We start from the raw sequence: 25,361 nt of genomic DNA on the forward strand, positions 1-25,361 counted from the left end.
GAGCCAGACCCACATAACTCATATGAATGTGGGTCATAAATGTAGGGTCTGGGCACTCACCGTTGGCAGTGCTAAGTCCGAGGGGCGGGATAATCGGTTGTCTTTTAAACTCCCTCTGCACGCAATAGGACAGCGCTATGAGTCCCATGCGTTTTCCCACCGGAGCTAGTTGGCTAGTTCAAACTTTTGCCAACTTAAAAAAAGCTTAACTCGTGTCATGCTGTTAGCCAACAGCAACATCCATCTTCTTTGATTTCAAGTAGCAGGGAATTCAAGCCAAACCGTTGCAACTCTGCCATCAATCATTATGTTAAGCCCGCCTAACATCTCTATACACGATTTGATTGGCCTGATAGAAGTTTAATTTTTCAAGCACACAAGCCAACGGAGAGTTGCTAGACTAGCCCTGGCAGCAAATGTAAGCAAATGCTAGGGTGCGTCTAGATTTCTAGGCTAACGCTTCTCTAGTTATTTTGTGAAATCTGCATTTCAGGGGCTTTCAGGGGTCCCAGTGCATGAGTAAGAGGGTGGGGGAGTGGCCGGGACCAAAACCTTATTTTCCACATCAGCCTCTGGGGCTACTGTACATGCCGATTGAATTGCATGTGCCCTGGTTTTCCAGTGTTCTGGGAAACGTTGACCGGTCAAAAAATAAATAAATAAAAAATTCAACAATATGGCTGTGCTGCGCTAGTAGCAATCATAATAAAATATAACAAAATAAAAGGGGAAAAAACAAATAAAAGAAAAAAAAACAAAGCTAACAACATATTTTTTTATGTTCTTTTTTTATTGTTCTTGGTTCTTTTTTATTGTTCTTGGTTCTATATATTATTTGTGCTACAGCCACACCCACTCAGGGCCTTTAAGCTTCCCAGGTTTCCCAGCTGGAGCACAGGCAGGATGGTGGTCCCGAGCACGGAGAAGGTCATCATGGGGAAGACTACGCTGCACCTTATCTCCTGCACACTCAGAGACAGCAGCAGCGGGACAACATGTAAAACATTGGGGCAAACGTAAGACACCATGGCCATCACCAAGCTGTTGACGATGGTCTGCAGAGCTCTCTGTTTCTGGGGGTGGATGTCGCTCCTTCCAGAAGGATCTGGCTTTCTTAGGGCACAGATGATGGCGATGTCACACAGGATGATGGATAGAACAGCAAGACATATTGGGACTGAAAAGAGACTCCCAGGCACATAGTCTTTACCAAGGATGAATATTATTCCCCAGCCCAGTGTGAAGGCCCAGATCACAGCACAAGTGACCATTCTATGTGTAGAATGCTTGAGTGTCATGTATATAACTGGGTGAACGATAGCCATATAGCAGTCCACACAAACAGAAGCCTTACACAGAGGCCGTCCACAACTACTGAACAACATCAAAATCACACTAATGTTCGACAACAGGGCATTCTTTCAGACAAAGAAATTGAGCATGACTGGAATTATGAAAGTGTTGAAGATCAGGTCCATGATGGTGAGGTTCAGCATGTACATGTTGTTGGATGAGCTGCTGCGCTGCCTCTGAGTGAGCACCCACAGGAGCCACGCGCTGGCAGGAACACCCACACATGCACAGGTTACACTGAAGATGGCCCAGACCAAAGGACCCACCAACAGATCAGTGCAATACAGGTCAAGCACATGAGTTTTGTTTGCAGTACTGGTGTAGTTCTCCATGAGTTACCTAGAGAAATTGTTTATGTTAATAATTATATTGATGCACTTTGTCTATGTTAACATATCGTCGGCATAATCCTGCACAGCCCGACTTCACATGACTATGTAACATTACAGTATTGATTTTGAAAATGTAATGCAATTTAAAGATAATATTACATTTAATTAAAACATAATCAATATAAATGATTTCTTGTAATAAAAAAATACAGGAAAAGTACAAGAAAAACAAAATTGTTCCACACAAATAATGTATTTGTGCTTCAAAATACTGAATGGCAGCAAAGCCAAACAAACATCAACATGAAATCGTTTGCATTCATTAGTTATAGGTAAGTGTAAAATGTGTATCAACTGACTGACTTACAGGATACGTGCTTACTGGTTCTTTCTGAGAGACGAATGTGTAGTGTCAAACTGATAGGTGAATATGACTGATGGACAGTGCTGGCCACTGATGACCCAAACAGTGATTTAAATACCCAAATACTGACCAAAGCCACCAAAGGATGCAGTTCACCTGGGAAACAGACTGGACTGAGAATGACACCCTAGGGCTGTCAGAAGGAAGGGACAGACTCTTTTACAGTCTTTTACTGCGTGTTTAAAGTTTTGAGAAAAAGGTGGAAGGTTTAAAGAAATATTTTTTTTAACTATTGTGAAAAACTGTATTCCCGAGAAAGCTTTGGCAATGCATCATAGGATTTGTTGAGCCAATAGAGCATTTGTGATTTCGAGGACGCCATGAGAGATACCAACATTCATCAGATCCCCATTGACATAATGCAGTGAATAATGGAAAACATATAATAAATTATTACAAAATAACATGAACTACTAACTACTAAAACAAAATGCCAAACTGTGGCGAGTTTGGCTGCAGTGCAAGACCAGGAAATGAGAAACGATTGTACAAGTTCCACCCGTGACCCAAACAGGAGACCACTGGGAGCACTGGAGGGCACTATGGGAGCACTGGAGACCGCTATGGGAGCACTGGAGACCACTATGGGAGCACTGGAGACCACTATGGGAGCACTGGAGACCGCTATGGGAGCACTGGAGGGCACTATGGGGGCACTGGAGACCGCTATGGGAGCACTGAGACCACTATGGGAGCACTGGAGACCGCTATGGGAGCACTGAGACCACTATGGGAGCACTGGAGACCGCTATGGGAGCACTGGAGACCGCTATGGGAGCACTGGAGGGCACTATGGGGGCACTGGAGACCGCTATGGGAGCACTGGAGGGCAAATCATTACTAATGAAGTTGCACAAGTCCCACTCGTGACCCAAACAGAAGACCACTATGGGAGCACTGGAGGGCAAATAACTACTAATGAAGTTTGAAGTTAGCCAAGCTTTATTCTAGCATTAGTTTTTTTGGTAACACTTTACTTGACGGGTGAGTTCATAACACATTCATAGCAGCTGTCATAAACTGCACATACAGTAAAGCATTCATGACTGTTTCATGAGACATGACTCAACATTCATAGCAAACCTTTCATCAGAACTATGACAATATGTCAAAATAAAAGTCCAACATCATATTTGTGTAACCTGGATACCATTAATTTGATCTCTCCAGCCTTTGTAAATATTTCATGAATATCTTATGAAGTCTACATTGAATGTCACTTTACTATACAAGTTGTGAAGTATTCGTAATCACTGAGTTTAACACTGGGAGGTAAACTAGCCTACATTCAGCTTTATTTGTGTAACCTGGAACGGTTGGACATTCCCAGTAGCAAAAGATGAGAAATCATCTGCAAAGGTTACATCAATGAACAAATAAATTTTTATGAAACAAAAATTATTTGCTTAACCATGTTCTGTCTTTTTGGCACTGGAGTAGCCCATTGACTCAGATGTGACATGATCAAGAAGTTTGGACCAAAAACGGCAATACTGCTTTGCGACTTTGACTTTTATTATGACAAGTTCTCGCCGTTCTGTCTTCCACATTCATGAAAGGTTTGGTATGAATGTTGAGTCATGTCTCATGAAACAGTCATGAATGCTTTATGTGCAGTTTATGACAGCTGCTATGAATGTGTTATGAACTCACTCGTCAAGTAAAGTGTTACCGTTTTTTTCTCTAGCACTCCATGCATCTAAAAATGCTACCTTGTGATCTTGCCAGTCATGATTGAATTCAAACTATGAGGGCATGTAATTTATACATTTTTCAAGTGCAAATTTAAAGACTTTTAGGTCAAGACATCTAAATGGAAAAAATAAGACTATACCATGCCAGAAAAGATAAATATGACAACATAAAGTGATGGTTCGGAGTAATTTCACCCTAGGGTCCTTTGCACCATGACCTCGAGCCAAACACCCTTCCAGAAGCTGATTTCCCTTGGTCGAACATTGGTCGAGTAGTGCTATCAGGCGAATACAGAAACGAATGGCTTGTGCAGGTGCTTATGGAACCAATAGAGTATCTCGTAAATTACCCCACTAATAATGCTCTGAATGGTACGAAACTTCTACAGTAGTACAAATATGTTCTGTACTCATAAAACGAGGCATTGGAAAGTTTATAAGTTAGTGAGTTTATTTAAATAACACTTGCCTGATGGCTTCTACTCTGCTGCTATCTACCGCTGTGTCGACGTTACTTCCGTGATTTGGAAAAAGCCCGTAAAAGTCTTGGCAGGAAGCGATGCATAAGGATGTAGATCCAGGAATGCACTAATATTTTGTTCGTAGTACCAGTTTGCAACAATTATTAGTTAACACTTAAGTTGTGAACACTTCGGAAAAAAATATTAAAAACTATATATACCAAAAAACTTTTATGTAATTGATTCCTGCCAGGCCTTTTACGGGCTTTTCCCAAATCACGGAAGTAACGTCGACGCAGCGGTAGATAGCAACAGAGAGTGCTTTGCGATCATTTGTGTTTTCCACTTTTTAAAATACCCTGCTATAGCCACAGTATGTTGTCGAGGTCTTGCTGCTCTGTCACTGTGCCTGCAACCCAACAAAAAAAACCAGAGTGGTTTGTCATGTTGGTATAATCACTTTGATGACTGTCAAAACTGAGTTCTGCTTTGCGTGGCCAAGAGCAAATATTGAATTTGTGTTTATAAGGGATTCAGTACGGCACTCTGACATTCAAATCAGTCGGTGACACGTGTGCTGTCTTTTTTTTTTACAACAACAGACTGGGCAAGTTGACAATCCAGGTGCATTTCATTAATCACTTTAGTAATTTCTAGCATCAACATATCTTGGCCTGAAGAGTATTTTGATTCAGCTGGGGCAGTGTCAGCTTGACCACTGAAATAAAGAGACTCAGTATACCAATTATGTTCCAATGATCTCATGCAATACCTTAATGGGTAACGATACTTAACGATAAGGGTACATGAATTATCATTAATTAATGTGTGAATTAATTCACAATTTCATAAATCTTAATGATGTGCCCACCGTACCTAATGCTTTAGGTGATGTGCTGCCCATGTATACGTTTCAGCAATATAGGCACGCTCACTCAAACACTTTATAAAGTATTTTGGGTGCGAGTTAAAAATGTCAGTCTTGAAGTGGAGGAAACCGCAATCTCTTGTGTATTATACTTTTAAAAGGATTTATTGCACCATGCCCTTGATTACAAACACGTTTCGACGTCAAGCGTTCTTCAGCGCAACAAGACCACTCAAACAGAAAGGTTTTTCAAAGGAACAGACACAGGAGAATCACATGGCGTAATCTGATTAACCGCACCCTTGGGTGCGCCTAGTCAGACCACACAGAAAATCATGCCCATGTATAAGGTCACGCATGACACACTATGAACTCATGTCAATTCCTGATGATTCATGAGATATTACAGTTTTTGTCCATTTCTGGAACACTACAGATACATGTTTAGACCAAAGTAACAAAACTTGAAGCTTTTGTTACTATACCTTAAGCACAGTGTAACCATACCAAGCGCTGATTTGCACTCTGCAACACACTTGCACATTTCTGCAACACACTTGCTCCTGGACACTACACACTATTTCATACATAACACACTTTGTTCATCATTGAAATCTCAAGGGTACTATTGGGACAACACATCTATTCAAAATACCAAACACATTGGGTGATTGAAAACACTTAGACATACATCTGAAAATGCTTACTTACAAAACTGAACACCAATCAGCCAGCCACATATTAGGCCTAAGTTGAACCATTTTACAAGCATGGAGTTAGAGGAAGAGGATGACAAAGAGAGAGAGAGGAGAAGGAGGTGGTCGAAGAGGCTATGCATGGAACAATATTTCAGATGATATTAGAGAACTTAGGGAAAGTGTATTCATATGATGCAAGTGTCTATCATTTTTTCATCAGAGTGACATTTTGACAAAGGATTGTTGGGTTTTGATAGCAGTGTTTCAATTCAACATAGATGGATTTCAGGGGATATGACGGATTACAAAGCAGCATCTTATAGTTTACGTAGAGCTATTAAAGATGCTAAGCGGCGCTATAGAGACAGAGTTGAAGCTGATTTCTTGGAGGGTGATCCAGCACGAGTGTGGAAAGGACTCCGAACCATCACTGGCTTTGAAAGAAAGTCCCCTCCTATGATGAATGTGAGTAAAGCCCTCCCTGATGAACTAAATGCTTTTTATGCTCGCTTTGACATGAAAAACACAGACTATCTTGCACTAACTGCAGCATGTGAAGCAAATGAGGATGCACCTTTCTGTGTCTCTGAGGTCGATGTGAGCAATGCCTTTAGGAGGGTAAATTGTAGAAAAGCTGCTGGACCGGATGTAATTTCTAACAGGGTTTTGAAATCCTGCGCTGCTCAGTTAGCTCCTGTGTTCACTTATATCTTTAACACATCATTGGCTCAAGAGACAGTTCCTACTTGCCTCAAGCAGTCTGTTATTGTTCCAGTACCGAAAAACAAAAGTCCATCATGTCTGAATGACTATCGCCCACTAGCCCCGACGTCTACAATGATGAAGTGTTTTGAGAAGCTTGTGAAAAACATTATCTGCTCATCCCTCCCTGCCTCCTTCGACCCCCTCCAATTTGCTTACAGAGCCAACAGGTCTACAGAGGATGCCATCTCAAACCTCATGCACACCACCTTAACTCACCTGGAGGAGGGGAATGGGAATTATGTGAGGATGCTGTTCATTGACTTTAGTTCAGCATTCAACACGATAGTACCTCTCACCTTGGTCACAAAGATGAAGGCCTTAGGACTGAACACCACCCTGTATCACTGGATATTTGACTTCCTCACCAACCGTTCACAAGTGGTTAGAGTTGGGGGTCTGACATCTGACTCATTAACCATCAGCACTGGTGCTCCCCAAGGCTGTGTTTTGAGTCCACTGCTGTACAACATCTACACACATGACTGCAAAGCCAACAGTAGTCATACCTCCATCATCAAGTTTGCAGATGACACAGTGATCTTAGGCCTGATTAGTAACAACATTGAACAGCTCTACTTGGATCAGGTTGATGAGGTGGCACAGTGGTGTCAATCTAACAGCTTGACACTGAATATCAATAAAACCAAGGAAATGGTAGTGGATTACAGAAGGCAGCAGCAGAACTACAGTTACACCCCACTAATGATCAGCGGGCAACCTGTAGAGAGTCACAAGTTTTAAATACCTTGGTGTCCACATTACTGAAGACTTAACATGGACTGTTAACACTCAATATGTTCTGAAGAAGTCCAGACAACGACTCTACTTCCTTCGTCAGCTAAGGAAATTCAAAGTTTCTACATCCATCATGAAGGCCTTCTACACTTCAGCGGTTGAGAGTGTTCTAACTGGTAGCATCATCACCTGGTATGGGACTTCCACAGTTAGAGATTGTAGTACTCTGCAGAGAGTAGTGCGCTCAGCTGAACGTACTATAAGAACTCAACTCCCTGCTCTACAAGATATCTATTCCAGAAGAGTACTCCTAAGAGCCCAAAAGATTCTGAAGGACTCTTCTCATCCTAACAATGGATTATTCCTACCGCTGAAATCAAGAAGACGCCTATGTAGTCACAAAGCCAGAACTGAGAGACTCAGGAGAAGTTTTTATCCCCAGGCCATCCGAACTCTGAACTCACACTATACTGACTTTGCACACATTCACTCCTCAGCACTCTCAAACATTTCCCAACTTTGAACTCACACTATACTGACTTTGCACTCATTCACTCCTCAGCACTCATGACCCCCCCCCCCCCCCCCACACACACACACACCCACACCTACAAGACTTTTAGCACTTTTACATCCCTCACCCTACAGACCTTTTATTTATTTTCTTATTTCATCACACGTCAAAACACACACACACACACACATATCTGACTTTCTCCAACTTTGCACATCTCCATAGAACTTTTTATTTATTATTTTTGATTTCTCCTCCATCTACCCATGTCCTTGATTGCCTAGCCTTTCTGCCCCCCCCCCCCCATCCCCCACCCCCATACATACAGCACACTGCTTGCTACAGTAAGCCTCCTCTACATACTTGCTGCACACTGCCCCCCCTCCCTACATACACATCACATTGTCTTCAGGATCTTCTCCAACACACATCCTCTACATACTTACAGCACACTGCCCTCACCTACCCACACACACACTACACACACACTACACACACACAGTCACTGCTCCACTCCCCTCCCGCCCACACACACAACTTCGCTGTCATCACTCACATACACACATATATCATACATACAGTACTCTGCTTGCAATAGTAAGTCCCTTCACCATACTTGCAGTACACTCCCCCCCCCCCCTCCCCTACATACACAGCACATTATTTCATCAGGAAGCTTCTCCAACACACGTCCCCAACATACTTACAGCACACTGCCCCCCCCCCCCCCCCCCCCCCCCCCCCATGAGTACATGAGGAAGCTTCTCCAACACACATATTGCACACTTGGTTGGTGCCCCCCCCCAATCCCCCACCTTTCTTATGCAGCCCTTGTCACTTAATCTACTAAACCACCCTTACCGTAAAGTGTTACACTTAAGGCAACATCAAATTTGATCAATGACTCATGCTTATTGAAAGATTCTTTTGGCTCTGAATCAGTGTGTGTGTGTATGTGTGTGTGTGTGTGTGTATGTGTGTGCACATGTGTGCGCGTGTGTGTGGTGTGTGCAGCTTTAATGTCTACAAGGACATAGTCATGTCCAGCCCAACAGACGCTTCTGACTGATCCAGCAAAATGTCAGAACCAGAGCTGGCTGGCTGCGTCGGTCATTGTGGCGCTGAGGCGTGGATGTAGTGGAGCCTGGAACTGGGGTTAGAGGTCACATTTGTTTTGTATTTGCTGTGTGTGTGTTGCCTGTGTGTTTGTATTGTTTTTGATTTGCTGTGTGTGTGTGTGTGTGTGTGTGTTGCCTGTGTGTTTGTATTGTTTTGGTGCTGTTATGTGCCTGTTCTGTATGTTTGTGTGTGTTGGTGCTGTTGTGTGTGTGTTCCCTGTATGTTTGTGTGTGTTAGTGCTGCTGTGTGTGTGTGTGTGTGTATTCCCTGCATGTGTGTGTGTGTGTGTTAGGGCTGGTGTGTGTGTGTGTTCCCTTTATGTTTTTGTGTGTTGGTGCTGCTGCTGTGTGTGTGTGTGTGTGTGTTCCCTGCATGTTTGTGTGTGTTAGTACTGTTTTGTGTCTTCCCTTTATGTGTTTGTGTGTTGGTGCTGCTGCTGTGTGTGTGTGTGTGTTCCCTGCATGTTTGTGTGTGTTAGTGCTGTTGTGTGTGTGTGTGTTCCCTGTATGTTTGTATGTGTTGGTGCTGTTGTGTATGTGTGTGTGTGTGTGGGGGGGGGGGGGGGGGGGGGTTAGGGTCTGTTGTGTATTCAAATTAGTGTCTCTCATGATGAGTAGAAATAGCAAAACACCTAGCTTACCTTAACTAAAATAACAAAGATTTATTTGCGTTGCTCCACGGACAACGCTGGTGGATATTCAAATCCGGTGAGCCATGGAGAAGTGGGAACACACATACCCCAGGGATGCTCTTTGCTCTGGCCCACATGCCACTCAACAACACAGACCAGGTAAGTCAAATAGAACATCTTTAGACATTCAATGGTACATTGTTTAAATTGTTGGGCTTGGTCTTTATAGACCATTTTACTGCCTACGTCATCAACTTTTTTGTGCATGCATACAGGAGCCAAAAGTGATGTGCTACCCCGTTCATTCAGACCAGAGGGTTGGCTATACTAGCTCACTCTGTAAAATACCGAAAGGACATGGGTGTTTGTTTCACTTTTGATGGAAGACCGTAGTTGTGGAAACTACAATAAAATGTGACGTTTTCTAATGAGAAGCAAGTGAAAAAATTAATTTGGCCATCGAGTCCCATAGACTCCCATTTATTTGGGTCTTGCTCATGACCGCCCCTATGGGAACTATGGGTGAACTGCAACCAGTTTCGATAGAATGGCCGTCAATAGGGAGTGGATAAATAAACAAGCTCTCTGTTCCAGTGGCGGTTGCTGCTCTTTGGAATAGGGGAAGCTTTGATAAAAATCGTCAATTACTAAATGAGTATTATTAAGGAGCTATATTGTTCTTTGAGTGCAAAAGTTAACCCAAAACCCAGATTAGACCAAACAGTATAAAGTTCTGACACTTGGCAGCTGGCTTGGCTACATTTTATCGGTTCACTTTGGGGGGAGTCTAAATAGGCTATTTGGTAGCCTGCTAGAGTTATTTCTCTTTGACTATTTTGTACATTCATCTGCCTTGCTGTTTTATTTTGAATCTCCTCTGGAAGGAAAAAGTATTAAAAAACTATCAAATGTTTTTTTTTTTATTCAAGTAAACATTAGCATAACTTAGCCAGGTTGCACAGTTATACAGTGCATACGGAGAGTATTCACAGCGCTTCACTTTATCCACATTTCATTATGTTTCAGACTCATCTTAAAATGGATTCATTTTTTTTCTCATCTATCTATGCAAAATACTCCAACACCCCACAAAAAAGCAAGTGTTTGGAGTGTTTTGTAAATTTATATTAAAAAAAGGACTGAAATATGACACTTACATAAGTATTCAAACCCTTTGTTACAACCCTTGCCAATCAGCTCTGGTGCATCCTACTTCTATCTAAAGTCCTTGAGATGCTTCTACATATTGATTGGAGTCCACCTGTGCCTAAATAAATTCACTGGACGTTATTAGGAGAGGCACACATCTCTTTATATAAGGTCTCACATTTGATGGTGTATGTCAGAGTGAAAACCAAGCCATGAGGTCGAGAGAATAGTCGGTAGACCTGCGAGACAGGGTTGTGTGCACAGCATAACAGATCTGGGGGGGGGGGGGGGGGGGGGGTTGAATGGTTGCTAATAATAGGCAATGTAGATATTGCATTAAAGATCAGCCATTTCTTTCTACAACAGTCGACAACCCTTTTGAAAAATGAAAAATGCTGCCCTGATTAAAAATGGTATTCATCTGGAATTCTGTCTATAATGTGTCTTCAAACTTTTGACTGGTAGTGTATATGATTCAGTGACCTCTAACAACACCAACAACACTTTCCTAGGCTGAAAAATGTTTTAGATATAGCCAAAATTAGCTTCTGGTTGACATCTTGAAAATGACCCCTTTACTGAGGTCAGATTTTACTAGATTTGTAATATGTTGTTAAGTATATCTAAAGGTATCATAATCAGTTGAAAAACCTTTTGTATATATTTTTTGAGGTTAGGTGTTTTTTTCATGTATTGACCCGCCTATACGGTTAGGGTTAGAGGTTTGGATTAGGTTTAGGGTTCATGCCAGTGTCATGTGTTCATGACAGTGGCATGTCACTCATATGTAGATACCTTCAAGTAAAGTGTTACCAAAGATTGCCACAGTTTTTAGCATTTAGTGTTATCAAATTCTTGTCCAAATTTTGTTTTATTTCACTACTTTTGCAATTATTATTTATTTGCAACTCCTATTTATATACACATCATCTAACAGATGGAGGTTACTAGATTGTATATGGGGACTACTAATATCATATAAAATGTGTCATGGACTTTGATGTGATCCTGAAGGCTTCAAAAAGATTAACCTCGGGCTCGTCCCTTTGAACTGCAGTAGAGTTTGTGTGAAAAGCAGACATGTTGACCTCATGACATGTTGACCTCACGACAGCCTTGATTTGATTTGAATGACTGAGTGAGTTTTCTGACCTCATGCAGACTCATTTTCCTTGCTCAGGCAAAACAGACACTTTGACAAGCATCAATCAAAAATAACCTGACAGCACTTGCTTCTGTTTGTTTTAGGACAGTGGCGTCTGGAATAATACAAAAACACCTTTGAAAGAAAATGGACTGTGGCTTGATTAATGCTTTATCGCATTTACATGGCAAATACAAACTGACACTGGGAAACCTGTTACTACAGAGCCCGTGAAGGGTCAAGTTGGGAATTTGTTTTTATTGAGATGGGAATTAAATTTTTGGTTCCCTCGGAACAAGATTCCAAAAATAATTCAGTGGAAATGCATGGATTCCAGTTTCTTCCAGTAGCAGCACCTGGAATCCATGCATTTCCACAGAATTATTTTTGGAATCTGATCCCTTATCATACCTGTTCATTCTTACTCGTCACTCGACTTATCGTGACTAAATTCAAGATGGCTGCAAACGCTAAACTTCGTGAAGATACTGTCTGTATAAATCATCTTGTAAGTAAACTACCAGTGCTTTTTCAAAGTTCTCAATGTCTCGTTTTAAATGTCAGGGCCCTCGGAAGTCTACCAATGAAGTGTGGAGATACATTGAGCCTCGTAAATGGGTGTAAAACAGTGATTTATTTGCATGGCTAGCCCGATGCCGAAGCACCACCATTGAAAAAGTTGGTAGCATCGGCTAACTAGCGCCAGATTTTGGAGTGCAGGGGACAAGCCGAGATGGGCTATGAGACATACGTTCACACTCGGTATCATGTTTCGATACACTTTAGGTCAATATCACACCGGAATTCTCCTTTAAATTATTTAAATAAATTCCACAAGTGGCAATGAAAGTGCTATAAGGATAGTGTGCAATATTCTAGTGTATTATACACACATGAAAAATACATTTTTAACCTGCAGTTGTAATTAGCGATTTGTGATACATCTGACAACTGGTTAATCAGCCACGCCCATTTTAGACATTTCTTTTCTTACGCTTTGTGTTCAAACTTCCAGTCGGCTAGTTGCATCTGTAGAAATAGCACAGAATGTCAGGAGCGCTTCTTAGACTCCAAAATTGTTTGTTTGAGGTGCTCTTTGGATGGGAGAATGTAGATGAGAAAAACAAGGAATTCCAAGGCACTCTCAATTCTCAAATGTTAAAAAGCCTTTATTTTATTGGCTTGGTTACATTAAACCTTTTTTTTTTTTTTTAAACGGCAAACAAGCATTCATCAGGGAGTCAAACAGTTCTCAACAGGAAAGGAGAGGTTTTTGAAAAAAATAAGTCAACCAATCAGGACTCTCCACATTGCACAGCACTGCACAGCCCTGACAAGTAATCAATTATAAGGTTAATATTTATTTTGGTGCCTGTCAAAATAACCAGTTCTAGACATCAAATTAAAAAGCCTTTGTCTGTTGCTGTGTTGTAATGCCAACACATATGATGCTACTCATCTCGATAGAGCTCAATTGCTATCTCAATGTATTACAATGAATGTACTGCTCAACTGGAAGTTGGAACACAAAACAGAATAACAATGTATGCCCCCTCTGTTGCTGCGCTGAACAAGGTGAATATAAGTAAGTTTCATCATGGCTTTTGCTGAGAAACAAATAGTTCGCAACAACACACGCTGAACTTGAATCAAACATTCTTTAGAACACAGCTGATCAACCGTCTGCTTTCACTTTTGAATGAAGTTCCAATCCTTGAGTAGTCATATGAAAGAATTGACTTAGAAGCACAAAGCCCATTTTCCTTGACAGCGGTCTGTTATACTTAGCAACGGTCTGTTATTCAGAATTAGCAGACCGCCAAACATTGGGAAGGCCCACTCAAGTAAATGGAGCATTATGCAGCACTATGAAGAGCCGTGTAATAATAACAATTAACACACATGCACACTAATTTGTCTATAATCAGCCATGGGCCACCAGTAGCATCTAACAGGACACACCATTTCCTGTAGGTTTTCCATACCAGGCTAAAGAAGGCTAAGTTGCTATTACAAGAATATGACGAATCAAATGGATGGCACAGCACACACGTTAACTCTTAAAGCTAGAACTACAAAACCTACATGCTTAAATATAAACATAGCCTATCTGTCAGGTTTGGCAGTGTTTTCTATGTTCTATCTAATGTTTGTATCTTAATGTATTTCTGTGCCTCCAGAAATGCCTTAGGAACGCATAATGTTTGTTTCTGCAGTTGAAAGGTTCTATAGGCCTATACATACTTTTGCTTCCTTTTTTCTGGTTGGCTGTAAAATCCAAATTGTTTGGGGAAAATCACTATTTTTGGTTTAAATATTACATGCTTACATGTTTGCTGTGTATTTCAACCTCTCTCTGTAGATGACTTTCACTCTTATGGAAATATACATAGAAGCCCATGAAAGATTTTGAGTAGCATGATGTATTCAAAATGTCATATTATGACAAAAGTGTTTATAATGTGAGGCGAATGTTTGCTTCAGAGATCTGTTGATGACATTTTGAATGTTGTGTGTCATTTGGCTGGATATTTGAAGGTTTACATTTTGTGAGAGCAATAGTGGGTTTTGAGTTCTGAAAAATAGACACAGAGATTTTAAGAGAATTGAGACAGAGAATTGTGTCTCAGTCAGTACAGATGCACACCCAGGATGTCTTTTTTCCAAGATGGAAAATTATGTGTAATGGCTGCCTGTCTCTTGGTACAAATCTGAGATTGCGAGGACTGACTCTTGGTAAAACACCTGTTAAACAAAGCCCTTCAAATAACAATACACTCCCCCCATTTCTATAGATATTGTTTAATGTGTAATGGAATGACAGCCTGAGGAACTGAACCACATGATTTAAGCCCTTTTGACACAGCCAAAGTGTGCATGATTTAAGCCCTTTTGACACAGCCAAAGCTCAGTGTTGTCAGATCCTTAAATATTCCCAGATTACCCAGATAGAGAAGGGGCAAGGCAGCACTCCCAAATGTGGTCCCGATGTACGCAACCGCTACAATGGTACAAAACATCATCTGTACAGGCACAACCTGCTGTATCAAGTGGGCGAACCCAAACACCACCATTGGAGGGAGGTAGGACACTAATGCCATGACCAGGCTGTTGGTGATGGTCTGCAGAGCTCTCTGCTTCTGTGGGTGGACGTCACTCCTTCCAGATGGATCCGGCTTTCTCAGAGCAAGGAAGATGGCACCATCACAGAAAGTGATGGTTGTAAGACAAAGTGTAAAAAATATCAGCGTTGTGATGGAAAACAGGGGCTCAACACTGTGGATAAATAGCACCCCAAAGGCCAAAGTCAAATTCCACACTAATGCGCTGGCAACTAATCTATATTTGGAGTGCTTCGTTTTCATGTATACAACTGGGTGAACTACAGCAATGTAGGAGTCTACACAAATACAGGCCATAAATAGCGGCCGGCCCGATAAACTGAGACAGTAGAAAAAATCTGTAATTCTCCAAGTGGCATAGTCTTGCCAGACGAAGTAATTGATGACGCCCGGAATTAAGATGATGTTGAATATCAGGTCCATGATGGTGAGGTTCAGCATGTAGACATCGTTGGACAAGCCTCTGCGCTGCCTCTGAATGAGCGCCCACAGAAGGCGCAAGCTGGCAGGAAGACCCACACATGCACAGGGTACACTGAGGATGCCCCAAACCAACGGCCCCACAAACAGCTCAACACAAAAGGGATCAAATTCTTCAGTCTTGTTCATGACGCTGGTATCATTTAATGACAAAGCTCCTCTCTCCATGACCTGAGGACATTTTTGGAATGAAATATAAGATTATAAACCTTCAGGATCAGACCAAGAATTTTGGTTCACCATCAGGGTAAACGCTTATTAAACATTATTGGCATACATGACTGTGAACCTCAAACTATGTGATTATGTTAGATAACTAGACTTTGCAGTACCTAGACAACCGGAAAAAGAATGGCAAAAATACCATTTGTTGGCACAAAACACATATTTCAGTTAAAAAGGGCGATCCAAGGTCTAACAAGAGCCAAGGAGCAGGACCGGAGCACACAATGCTTAAAGTGATTTTTAGTAGTGCAAACCGAGTAACGTTTTGATGCCCATGCGTCTTCTTCAGTCTTTAAGCATTGTGTGCTCCTGTCCTGCTCCTTGGCTCCTGTTAGACCTTGGATCTCCCTTTTTGACTTCTGCATCCTGTTCCATGAGCACCAATCAGGCTGAAGCGCAAGTGACCCCCTTCTTCATATTTCAGTTATTTTCACTCTGAAATGTATGAAATTGTTCCACTGAAAACTACACTACTTGAACACATCATACAACATTTTACTGTGGGCAGAAGCCTGGACACCACTTGGGCATTCTGTAATGTGTTACAATTGTGATGATATAGTTTAACCCAAGTAACAGCCTGCCAGTAAAATTTCCAGACACAATTAGAACATCACAATAACTCATACAGTTGTAAAACGTAACCGCTAAAGTTTTTTGTCCAACAATTGTTGCCACTCCAACACATTTTCTACAAATATAGCCCAAATGTTAACCCAAGGAATAATACACACTAAAAATATTGTATAACATGTTTTACTATATCTATACTATATCTTTATCTATACTATGAGCGTGTCTCATTTCAGGGGCTACATGGTTCTAAGGCCAGATTCGTAGACCGGTTGCGTCATAGTAGCGCGACTAGTGCTGTCCCATTTCGTGGGCTCCAGGGCTTGAAAACGAAATGATTTTTCAAACGTTCCGTTCCGAACGGTTCAGGTAGGCCTATGTTTAACGTTTTCGTTCTTGCATGCGTTCCGCCACAAACATATCGGTCCTGAACCGGATCGGAACGCAAAATATTGTTCGTTCTTAAAGTTCCGGCAGTGTTTGGCGGGCCTATCAAGTCTATTTTTGTGGACTTTACCTTAGATGAGACGTAGGGGAGAGCCGGGACGATTGAAACACGGGACGAATGAAACAATCCAGTTTTCTCCGAGTGTGATGATGATAGACAGACGTCCTTCGGTCAAAACATAGAGCATGTTAACCTCCTTCTATCAGCCAAATATCTTCCTGCTATGTCATTTTATCACGGAGTTACTGGCGATAAACGAGTTTTGATGCGCAAAAGTAAACTTCATTAGTGGTTACATTTTTTCGATTATCAATGAGTGTTTTTCATTTAAAGGTTTGACTTAATGCTTATTCAGTAGACCATTTAGTGTTCTCCACAATCCCAGACTTTCATATCGCATGCTTGTTTACATGGAAAGCAAATCAAGCTGTAGTGACATATGTCTGTGTCGGGACGATTGAAACACGTGTTTCAATCGTCCCGACCAGGCTGTAACTCCATGTATTTTAATTAAATGCACAAATAGGTGTGTTTAAACAATCATTTAGGGAGGTAAGACATAGAAAAACAGTTTTAGGAAGATACGTTTGGGCCCACCAGATAGGGGGTTGAGTTTCCCCATGTTATCCTATGGAGACTGACGGCCGGTGGGTCGTTAAGCCTACTTATTTGGATGTGCATTGGCCTAACCCATCTAAAAACCTAGTGAAACGACATTTTCAACAATATAAACATGATATAAATGGGAAAGCTTACCGTTCTAGCTATAAACATGGCAGAATCATTCACAGGGCATGATATTTCAAAAACCGCTTCATACACGCTTCATGATGATGGCAATGAGTTGTTAACAGACATGCACAAAGACATATAGCCCTGCAACAATATATCTAAAATAAAACCTTTTGGGAGTACCATTCATGATATGTAGTAAAATTTCGAAGTTGTTGGACGTTTATATGGCTTAAACTGTATGTTTCATTCGTCCCCTTACAGTATGTTGTTTCAACTGTCCCGACCAGGAGGGACGAATGAAACATTACGCACATCCCACTTTTGTTGTAATAATTCCTGAACGGTTTTGTTCAAAGCTGAAAATGCATCTGTATTTGACAGAGGACAGATGTAGGTTACTAGTGACCAAATATTAGCTTTCAGTGTGGTACGATCGCTATGTAAATTACGTTTAATTAAAAAGTGTTTCAACTGTCCTGGCTCTCCCCTACTCATTATTTCCCCTTGATTTAGCCTACCGTAGCTATGCCCAAAAATAATAAATCACAGGCGGCATCCAAAAACATTCAGATGGGCTATCCATCCCATAGCCAGACTTACTGTAGGCCTAACCTATGCCTATAAATAATTTCTTATCAAAAATATTTCTGGATACGTGCTAAACTCCTTACCTGATTGTAGCCTAAGTTTTATCCATATGGAGATCTTCAAAGGCTTGCGCTATAATTCCAACCCTGTTTATAAACGAACCTGTCTGTTGCTGACAAGGCCTATCTCATATTTCCCGTTTAACTCTTCTACATAGAATAGGCTACAATTGCGCAAACATTTCAAATCCCGACTTTAAAACAACAAGGCGTGGACAGGCAAAATAGGCTATTACGCATAGGCTACAAACAATTTCCAAATCAGTTTCAGTAGCCTACGCTACGAGCTGGCCTAAGATCCGAAGTGGCAGACGGATAGGTTACATTACAACAGCAAGACAAAATATACACATTTGGACCAAAGGTCCATTTATTCATTTATTTATTTTTTTCAAACTGCAGAAATCAAATTATTAGGCCTACAGTAGTTGGCTACATAGCTGCTTGTTAGCTCACATTAACAGTGTAGATGCGGGCTTGTTTTTCGCACAACCGGAAATAGTCTCCCTGACATAGGATATGCTTTTGTGAAATTTTATAAAATATATAGAGAACAAAAAAAACGTTATTAACCGGTTTTGTGGATTTCAGAATAACGTTTCTGTTCCGGAACAGTTGAAGACCATTTTGTTTTCGTTTCCGTTTCTGCTCCTCGTAAAATTCCGTTCGTTTTCGGTTTTCGTTTTCGTTCCTTGAACCGGTTCGGAGCCCTGGTGGGCTCCTTTGAATTCGGCCGACAAATCCACCCTTCTTTTCCCCCGAAACGGAGTGTGCATCGGGTGTATGCTTTGCGGCCTACCTGGTCCCCCAAGATTCGATACGTTTATGACGTTTCATTCAAGACATGGCGAGTCAGTCGGCAGAGCCTATGTAAACATTTAATAAACGGTTTAATAACATTTAAAATTATCGGGTTTTAATGTGATCTATGGTTAAGCTATGTAGCCGATTTCCGTATCAAACCTAAATTTAGAACCACTTTCTAAATAAATCTGTTCAAACATTTCAAATTGAAATGATTTATCAACAAGTCATATTAATGCTCAGATATGATCACTGGTCAGTAGTCTATTAGGCCTACTATATTTTCCACGACTTAGGCTACTAGAAGACCGTTAAACAACACGTTTAAAGACTAGTTGGCATTTTGCATAAAGGCTATAATTATTTCAAGGGAGGATTACATCCACCAAAGGTTTATTAAAGCGTCTGTTTGTGACATCTATCTTACGGACGGATAATAACAAATTAATTTTGATAAATTATTTATTTGTCCATTAGCAAAGCAGCAAATACAATTTCATCAGTTCAAATTGAACTAATGTGTTTGAACCGCAGCCTGACACACACGATGCCGCTGTAGATCACAACATAGTTTTCGCGAGGTGTAGCCTAACATAGCCAGTAAGCCTAAAGTCTGATTACTAACATTGTAAATGTGCATTAAGAAAATAGCCTACTATATCGATCTATTTTATGTGGCAAAGGCATGTGTTCATGATGCTTTGTGCATGATCGAGATAATGAAAGACATCTAGCACACAGCACAACAAGAGATGAAAACCTCTGCTAAATGGATGCTCATCAGAACCACAAAGATATTTGTCAACGTTGCAGTTGGAAAAACTTATCGGTCTACAAGCCAGGTCAGTTAACATGTAAGATGAAGTGCAATATGATGCATTCAATCAGATATGTCTGCAAACAACCATTAGCTACAGTCACCACCATAAGTTACTCAACCGATCACAGCTGTCTGGCTATAGGCTACGTTATCCTGCCGTCCTAGCCAGGCTACCTTGACTGTTGATATTCCCTCCTAAATTTTTGAAATTAGCCTACATGACAGCAATCAGAGAAAGAAATTACGCTGCCCATGCCCACCTACCACTTTAATGTTTGGTTTTAACCAGGCTAGAAAGAAAAGGCCAAGGCTACTCACATGAATATGCTCCAACTCCCTTTGAAATCGCCATCTCTTGAAAAGTAAAGCGACACTTGTGTGATTACTTTTTAGCCGGTGGGTGAACAAATTATTTAAAATTGGAGATGGACGAGGCAGGCAAAGGCTATATGGGCATGTGCCCTCCTATCACATTTTTGACTAGTCTTATAATAAATTAATATTGACAGATGCCGCAATTAATTCCTTGATAACGTTTCTTGCATTGTAGCCTGAATGTTGTTCTTAGGATAAGTGTCTGCTAAATTAATCAATGTAAACATGCTAAATGATAGGGAAAGGAGCAGCAGCTAAAAAAAAAACTCAATCCTTTTAGTTTGGAAGGACTTGCATAATTGTATATCTTTTTAATAATTCAAATAGATTGATGATTGCTCTCACTCAGTTAGCCTAGTTCATATTATTGTAACCTATACATAAAACGTAACACGTTGATCTGAAAGGATGCTTTTCACGAACAGTTAGAAAGATCAGTAGGCCTATGCCTACTCGGGCCGATGACGTAACAGATCCGTTCTTTTAGGCTAGACCGTTTCATTTAAAAAACCGGTCCAGCCAGGTCCGGTCTATGCGGTCACAGAAGACCAGTGCTAGGTAGCACGAATGCTCCGAAGCATCCGGCCCCTGAAATGAGACACGCCCTATATCAATACTATATGTTACTGATCTTATACTAATGGTGGAAACCTGCAGTTTTTCAAATGTCTACCCCAACACACACTGGAACCTTGGAAGTATATATCTAAGAATTATCAATGAGCATTTGCCATTACATGTTTCAACATATAATAGATGTATATTAAACACCACCAACAACAGAAGCAACAGTAATACTATTTTAAAATGGTTTCCTTTTTAGGCCTTGGTTTACCCTGATTGTAAAACTACACTTACAGTGCTATACATCTATGTGAAACAAATCAAGGCTACAGTGAAGAAACAGACAAACAAACAACTCTGCCAGTTACATTGAAGAGTAATAGTAAACACTACCTTTACATACAAATACAAGATACCCAGAGGACGATAGTGCAGAGACTTACCTCACACCCGATTCCAGCAAACTCTCCTTGTGCAAGCCTGGTGTGGCTCGTTGACACCTGCATGGCTCTTCATGGCCACAGCGGATATTCAAATTGGGGTGAGAAATAATAGCATCAGTGTGACGGCCATCAGGCCTGGGCTGTCAATCTTTTTGTCTGCTCCCCTAGGTTTAGGTTCAGGTGTGCCTGGGGGCGGGGCGACCACCCAACAGCTGTTCTGCTACTCCGGCGCGCAGGTGTAGCCGGCCATATTGGGAGTGTCTAACTGGTCCAGTGCGCAGGTGTAGCCGGCCATATTGGGAGTGTCTAACTGGTCCAGTGCGCAGGTGTAGCCGGCCATATTGGGAGTGTCTAACTGGTCCAGTGCGCAGGTGTAGCCGGGCATATTGGGAGTGTCTAGCTGGTCCCGCGGCCTCTTCGTTCTTCATTCCACACTGGAACATGCAACATGCACACAGCACACTCCACGCATCCCAACACCCCAGACACGACTGATTACCGACTCTATACCTGCTGACTTAGCTCTCATTACTTTGACCGGACTATCGATTGTGAAATAAATCCGACTTTGCATCGCATATTGCACGCCTCTGTCCCCCTTTATTGTTCCAGCTTACCTAGGCCGTAGCAATCAGTAATGTGTCAAATGAAATCTGATCTGACACTCACCTGGTGTGCAGCAGCCTCTAGACTTCCTGGAAAAGGTGACTCTGCTTAAATGACACTGAGATGTTAAGTTTCTGTGGTTTATTAAAGAGCTATGGTTAGTTTGTTTACCTGAAGACAAGAGAATTCCCTTATTGGTATTATCCTAGCTCCCAATCAATGGCTCTGGGCATTCGTAAACCATGTTTCAAATACGAGGAGAAAATGAATGTCTAGTTCCCAGACCCCATCTCAATGAGATGAGGTCTGACGTTAGTCAGGCTAGAGCAAGAGGGGAGGAGGCTCTGAATCATCACTGAGTTCTGAGCCCCCAGATTAAGAATTCCCATATGTCCATAACCTCTGCAGCCTCTCACCATATGTATAGAAAATGGTTGCGCCCAGCTACCCCACTGTGCTGGGATATAGTGAAGCCATGGATATGAGAGATGCGGTATCACCAGTGATATGAGAGATGCTGTATCACCATGGATATGAGAGATGCTGTATTACCATGGATATGAGAGATGCTGTATCACCATGGATATAAGAGAGATGCTGTATCACCATGGATATGAGAGATGCTGTATTACCATGGATATGAGAGATGCTGTATCACCATGGATATAAGAGAGATGCTGTATCACCATGGATATAAGAGAGATGCTGTATTACCATGGATATGAGAGATGCTGTATCACCATGGATATGAGAGATGCTGTATCACCATGGATATGAGAGGTGCTGTATCACCATGGATATGAGAGATGCTGTATCACCATGGATATGAGAGGTGCTGTATCACCATGGATATGACGGAGATGCTGTATCACCATGGATATGAGAGATGCTGTATCACCATGGATATGACGGAGATGCTGTATCACCATGGATATGAGAGAGATGCTGTATCACCATGGATATGAGAGGTGCTGTATCACCATGGATATGAGAGATGCTGCATTTTAGTCTAGTGTTAGTCAAAAGATAACTCAAGGTATCTTAGTCAAGTTTTAGTCAAAACATTTTAGTCTTTTTGTAATAACAAATTACTACTGATTACCATTTCGGTCAAATAGTGTTTCACACATCTTAATTTTCCACCAATATTTTATGTCCACAGGGCTTCTCGTCAGTTATAACTACTCATTCTGACTTTTTGTCAGTCAGTACGTTTACATGGACAGTTATGTCGAGCTACAGTTATTGCTCAGCTAGCGGATATGACTGGACTACTGTCATTACCTTTTTTACATGATGAAAGGCACCCAAACGCCACACATTCTCCAAACTTTCCATATTACAGTAGCTTCATTAGCTTACTGGCTAGCAAACTTTGCATCATCAGTGTAACTAGTTAAATAGGTGACACTAGCTGAACATTTTTGTATGGACAATCTGGGGGATGTTAATTCGTATATGTATGAGAGAAGCTCAACTTATGGGGTTAGCCCTATGTTCCCACAGCCCTTTGTTCCCACATTTCTAAGGTTAGGGTTAGGGTTGTGGTTAGGGTTAGGGTTAGGCCTGAGGTGTGGGTGGGTGGGTTAGGGTAAGGGAACATAGGCATGCTCTGCAACTTATGAGTATGTCACGTTATGGCATAAGGCTTAGGTAGTTAGCTTGAAAACTGGCAGAAATCATAAGAGCGTGTCATGTCGCTCTTATGTCAGTACTGTCAAGTAAAGTGTTACCAAAGCTTTTGCTGGCAAACATACTTCAAAATGACACTACAAAATGAAATAAATGTTTGAAAAAATTTTCAACATCAGCTGGTTTGGAAACAGACTGTCTGTAGTGATCTTACCCTGCTTTTCACCGTCTCTTAAAACAACAATACGATGCACGCATCTTGCAGGCAGGCAAAATTGAAAGGTCACGTTGATAGCCAATGACGTCACCTACCGGCAGCAGCGCAGGGACACGAGGCTATCACCTTTACTTCTATATTACTTTTGAACATTTTTTTATTCTCTTTTAAATCTATTTTAATTAATCATAAAATGGCCCTGATATGTCACTAATTTGAAAGTGATTGTAGTACCAGTTTTGGCCACAATCTTACATTCAGTTCCTTTAACAAACACTTAATTAATCATTATTAATTATATAACATTACTTAGGGATTAACAAATATGTTTTTTCTCACAAACTGTGCTTTTATAATTAGACACCTACAAACGTCCTTGTTTATGATCATAACTGTTTTATTTACAGGGGGTGTAACAGTACAAGACACACCTGTTTAACCAGTGCATGAATGTAAACAAAGCTTTGTTAATTTACTCCAAATCTAGTACCCTTTCAGACCTCTGCTGTATAATGAAGCAAATATTTGAACATTTAGTCCAAAATGAACCCCAATAAAGAAACAAATAAAATATGTTTTATTTCAAATCCATTAATGCAGCACTATTTTAATTTGAGTCTAAAACAAATTAGCTACACCTAAAAAGCGTGCAAAACCTTGCAAACTCCATCCAGAAGCTTGCCGAATGGAACACATCCTGGGGTCCATTTCCCAAAAGCATAGTTTCTAACTACTATGCATCTTCTGTGGTAGCATTACTGCCAAATGTGAGTCGACCGTATGTGAGTCAACCGTAAACGATACAGAAATACGGTGTTGATATTCATTCATGTTTCGGTCACATTTTAGTCAGAACATTTTAGTCAGTGCTAACCTAACAAATATGCTCTAAAAATGTGATATGTGGCAGCCGTGGTCTACTGTGATATGTGGGCAGCCGTGGTCTACTGGTTAGCACTTCAGACCTATAACCGGAGGGTTGCCGGTTCAAACCCAATCAGTAGGCACGGCTTAAGTGTCCTTGAGCAAGGCATCTAACTCCTCACTGCTCCCCGAGCGCCGCTGTTAATGCAGGCAGCTCACTGCGCCGGGGTTAGTGTGTGCTTCACCTCACTGTGTGCTGTGTGTGTTTCACTAATTCACGGATTGGGATAAATGCAGAGACCACATTTCCCTTACGGGAAAATTTTTCATCAAAAGAGTATATATACTTATACTTATATGTGACAATACGAATCCTAAGTGTTGTGTGCACGGACAACTCAAATCTGTGGACTCACATTTGGCTGACACAACCGAGGAAGTTGCTATCGTAGTTCCCAGCTATGCTTTTGGGAAACGTACCCCAGGACACCTGGTGGAAACATGAGCGATGCTCATCTGACCCTCACTTGACCATACGCAGTGAATTTGAAGATGATACCAAAACAAGTTACCTAGTAAAAGCATTCTTCAAAAACGTATTATTGACATTTGCGACATTGTGTTGAACTTAAATTGTAATCCCTTAATGATCCCACTCTTCCAACAAGTGTGTTTACAGTTAATTATTTAACACAAACTCCTCCCAAATTCTTAAAGATCCCCAGATTCCCCAAGTAGAGCAGAGGCATGATGGTGCTCCCAAGCATGGGGAATATCAAAGCAGGAATAGAAAGCTTGCACAGCATTTCCCGTGGGTTTAGTGGAATCCAACTACACATGCCATTCACAACCAGAGGAGGAAGGTATGCAGTTAGGGTCATGACAAAACTGTTGGTGATGGTCTGCAGAGCTCTCCTTT

The 25,361-nt window shown here is 41.2% G+C and overlaps 1 protein-coding gene across 1 annotated transcript; it reads right to left on the reverse strand.

Moving 5' to 3' along the window:
- Positions 1-14,744: 14,744 nt before the first annotated feature.
- On the reverse strand, positions 14,745-21,233 carry LOC121700269 (P2Y purinoceptor 4-like). Its single transcript, XM_042083142.1, has 2 exons — positions 21,124-21,233; positions 14,745-15,660 (listed from the first exon to the last, which is right to left on the reverse strand). Exons 1-2 carry the CDS (start codon positions 21,184-21,186, stop codon positions 14,770-14,772), a joined length of 954 nt encoding a protein of 317 aa, XP_041939076.1. The 5' UTR covers positions 21,187-21,233; the 3' UTR covers positions 14,745-14,769.
- Positions 21,234-25,361: the final 4,128 nt, after the last annotated feature.

Source organism: Alosa sapidissima, chromosome 24 (genome assembly GCF_018492685.1).
Source record: "Alosa sapidissima isolate fAloSap1 chromosome 24, fAloSap1.pri, whole genome shotgun sequence".
Lineage (NCBI taxonomy): Eukaryota > Metazoa > Chordata > Actinopteri > Clupeiformes > Clupeidae > Alosa > Alosa sapidissima.

Excerpts from the sequence above, each read along its gene's own strand:
- LOC121700269 (XM_042083142.1), bottom strand. The coding sequence starts at position 21,186 with ATGCAGGTGTCAACGAGCCACACCAGGCTTGCACAAGGAGAGTTTGCT. Across the intron at positions 15,661-21,123 it reads TTGCTGGAATCGGGTGTGAG|GTCATGGAGAGAGGAGCTTT; the intron begins GTAAGTCTCTGC and ends AAATGTCCTCAG.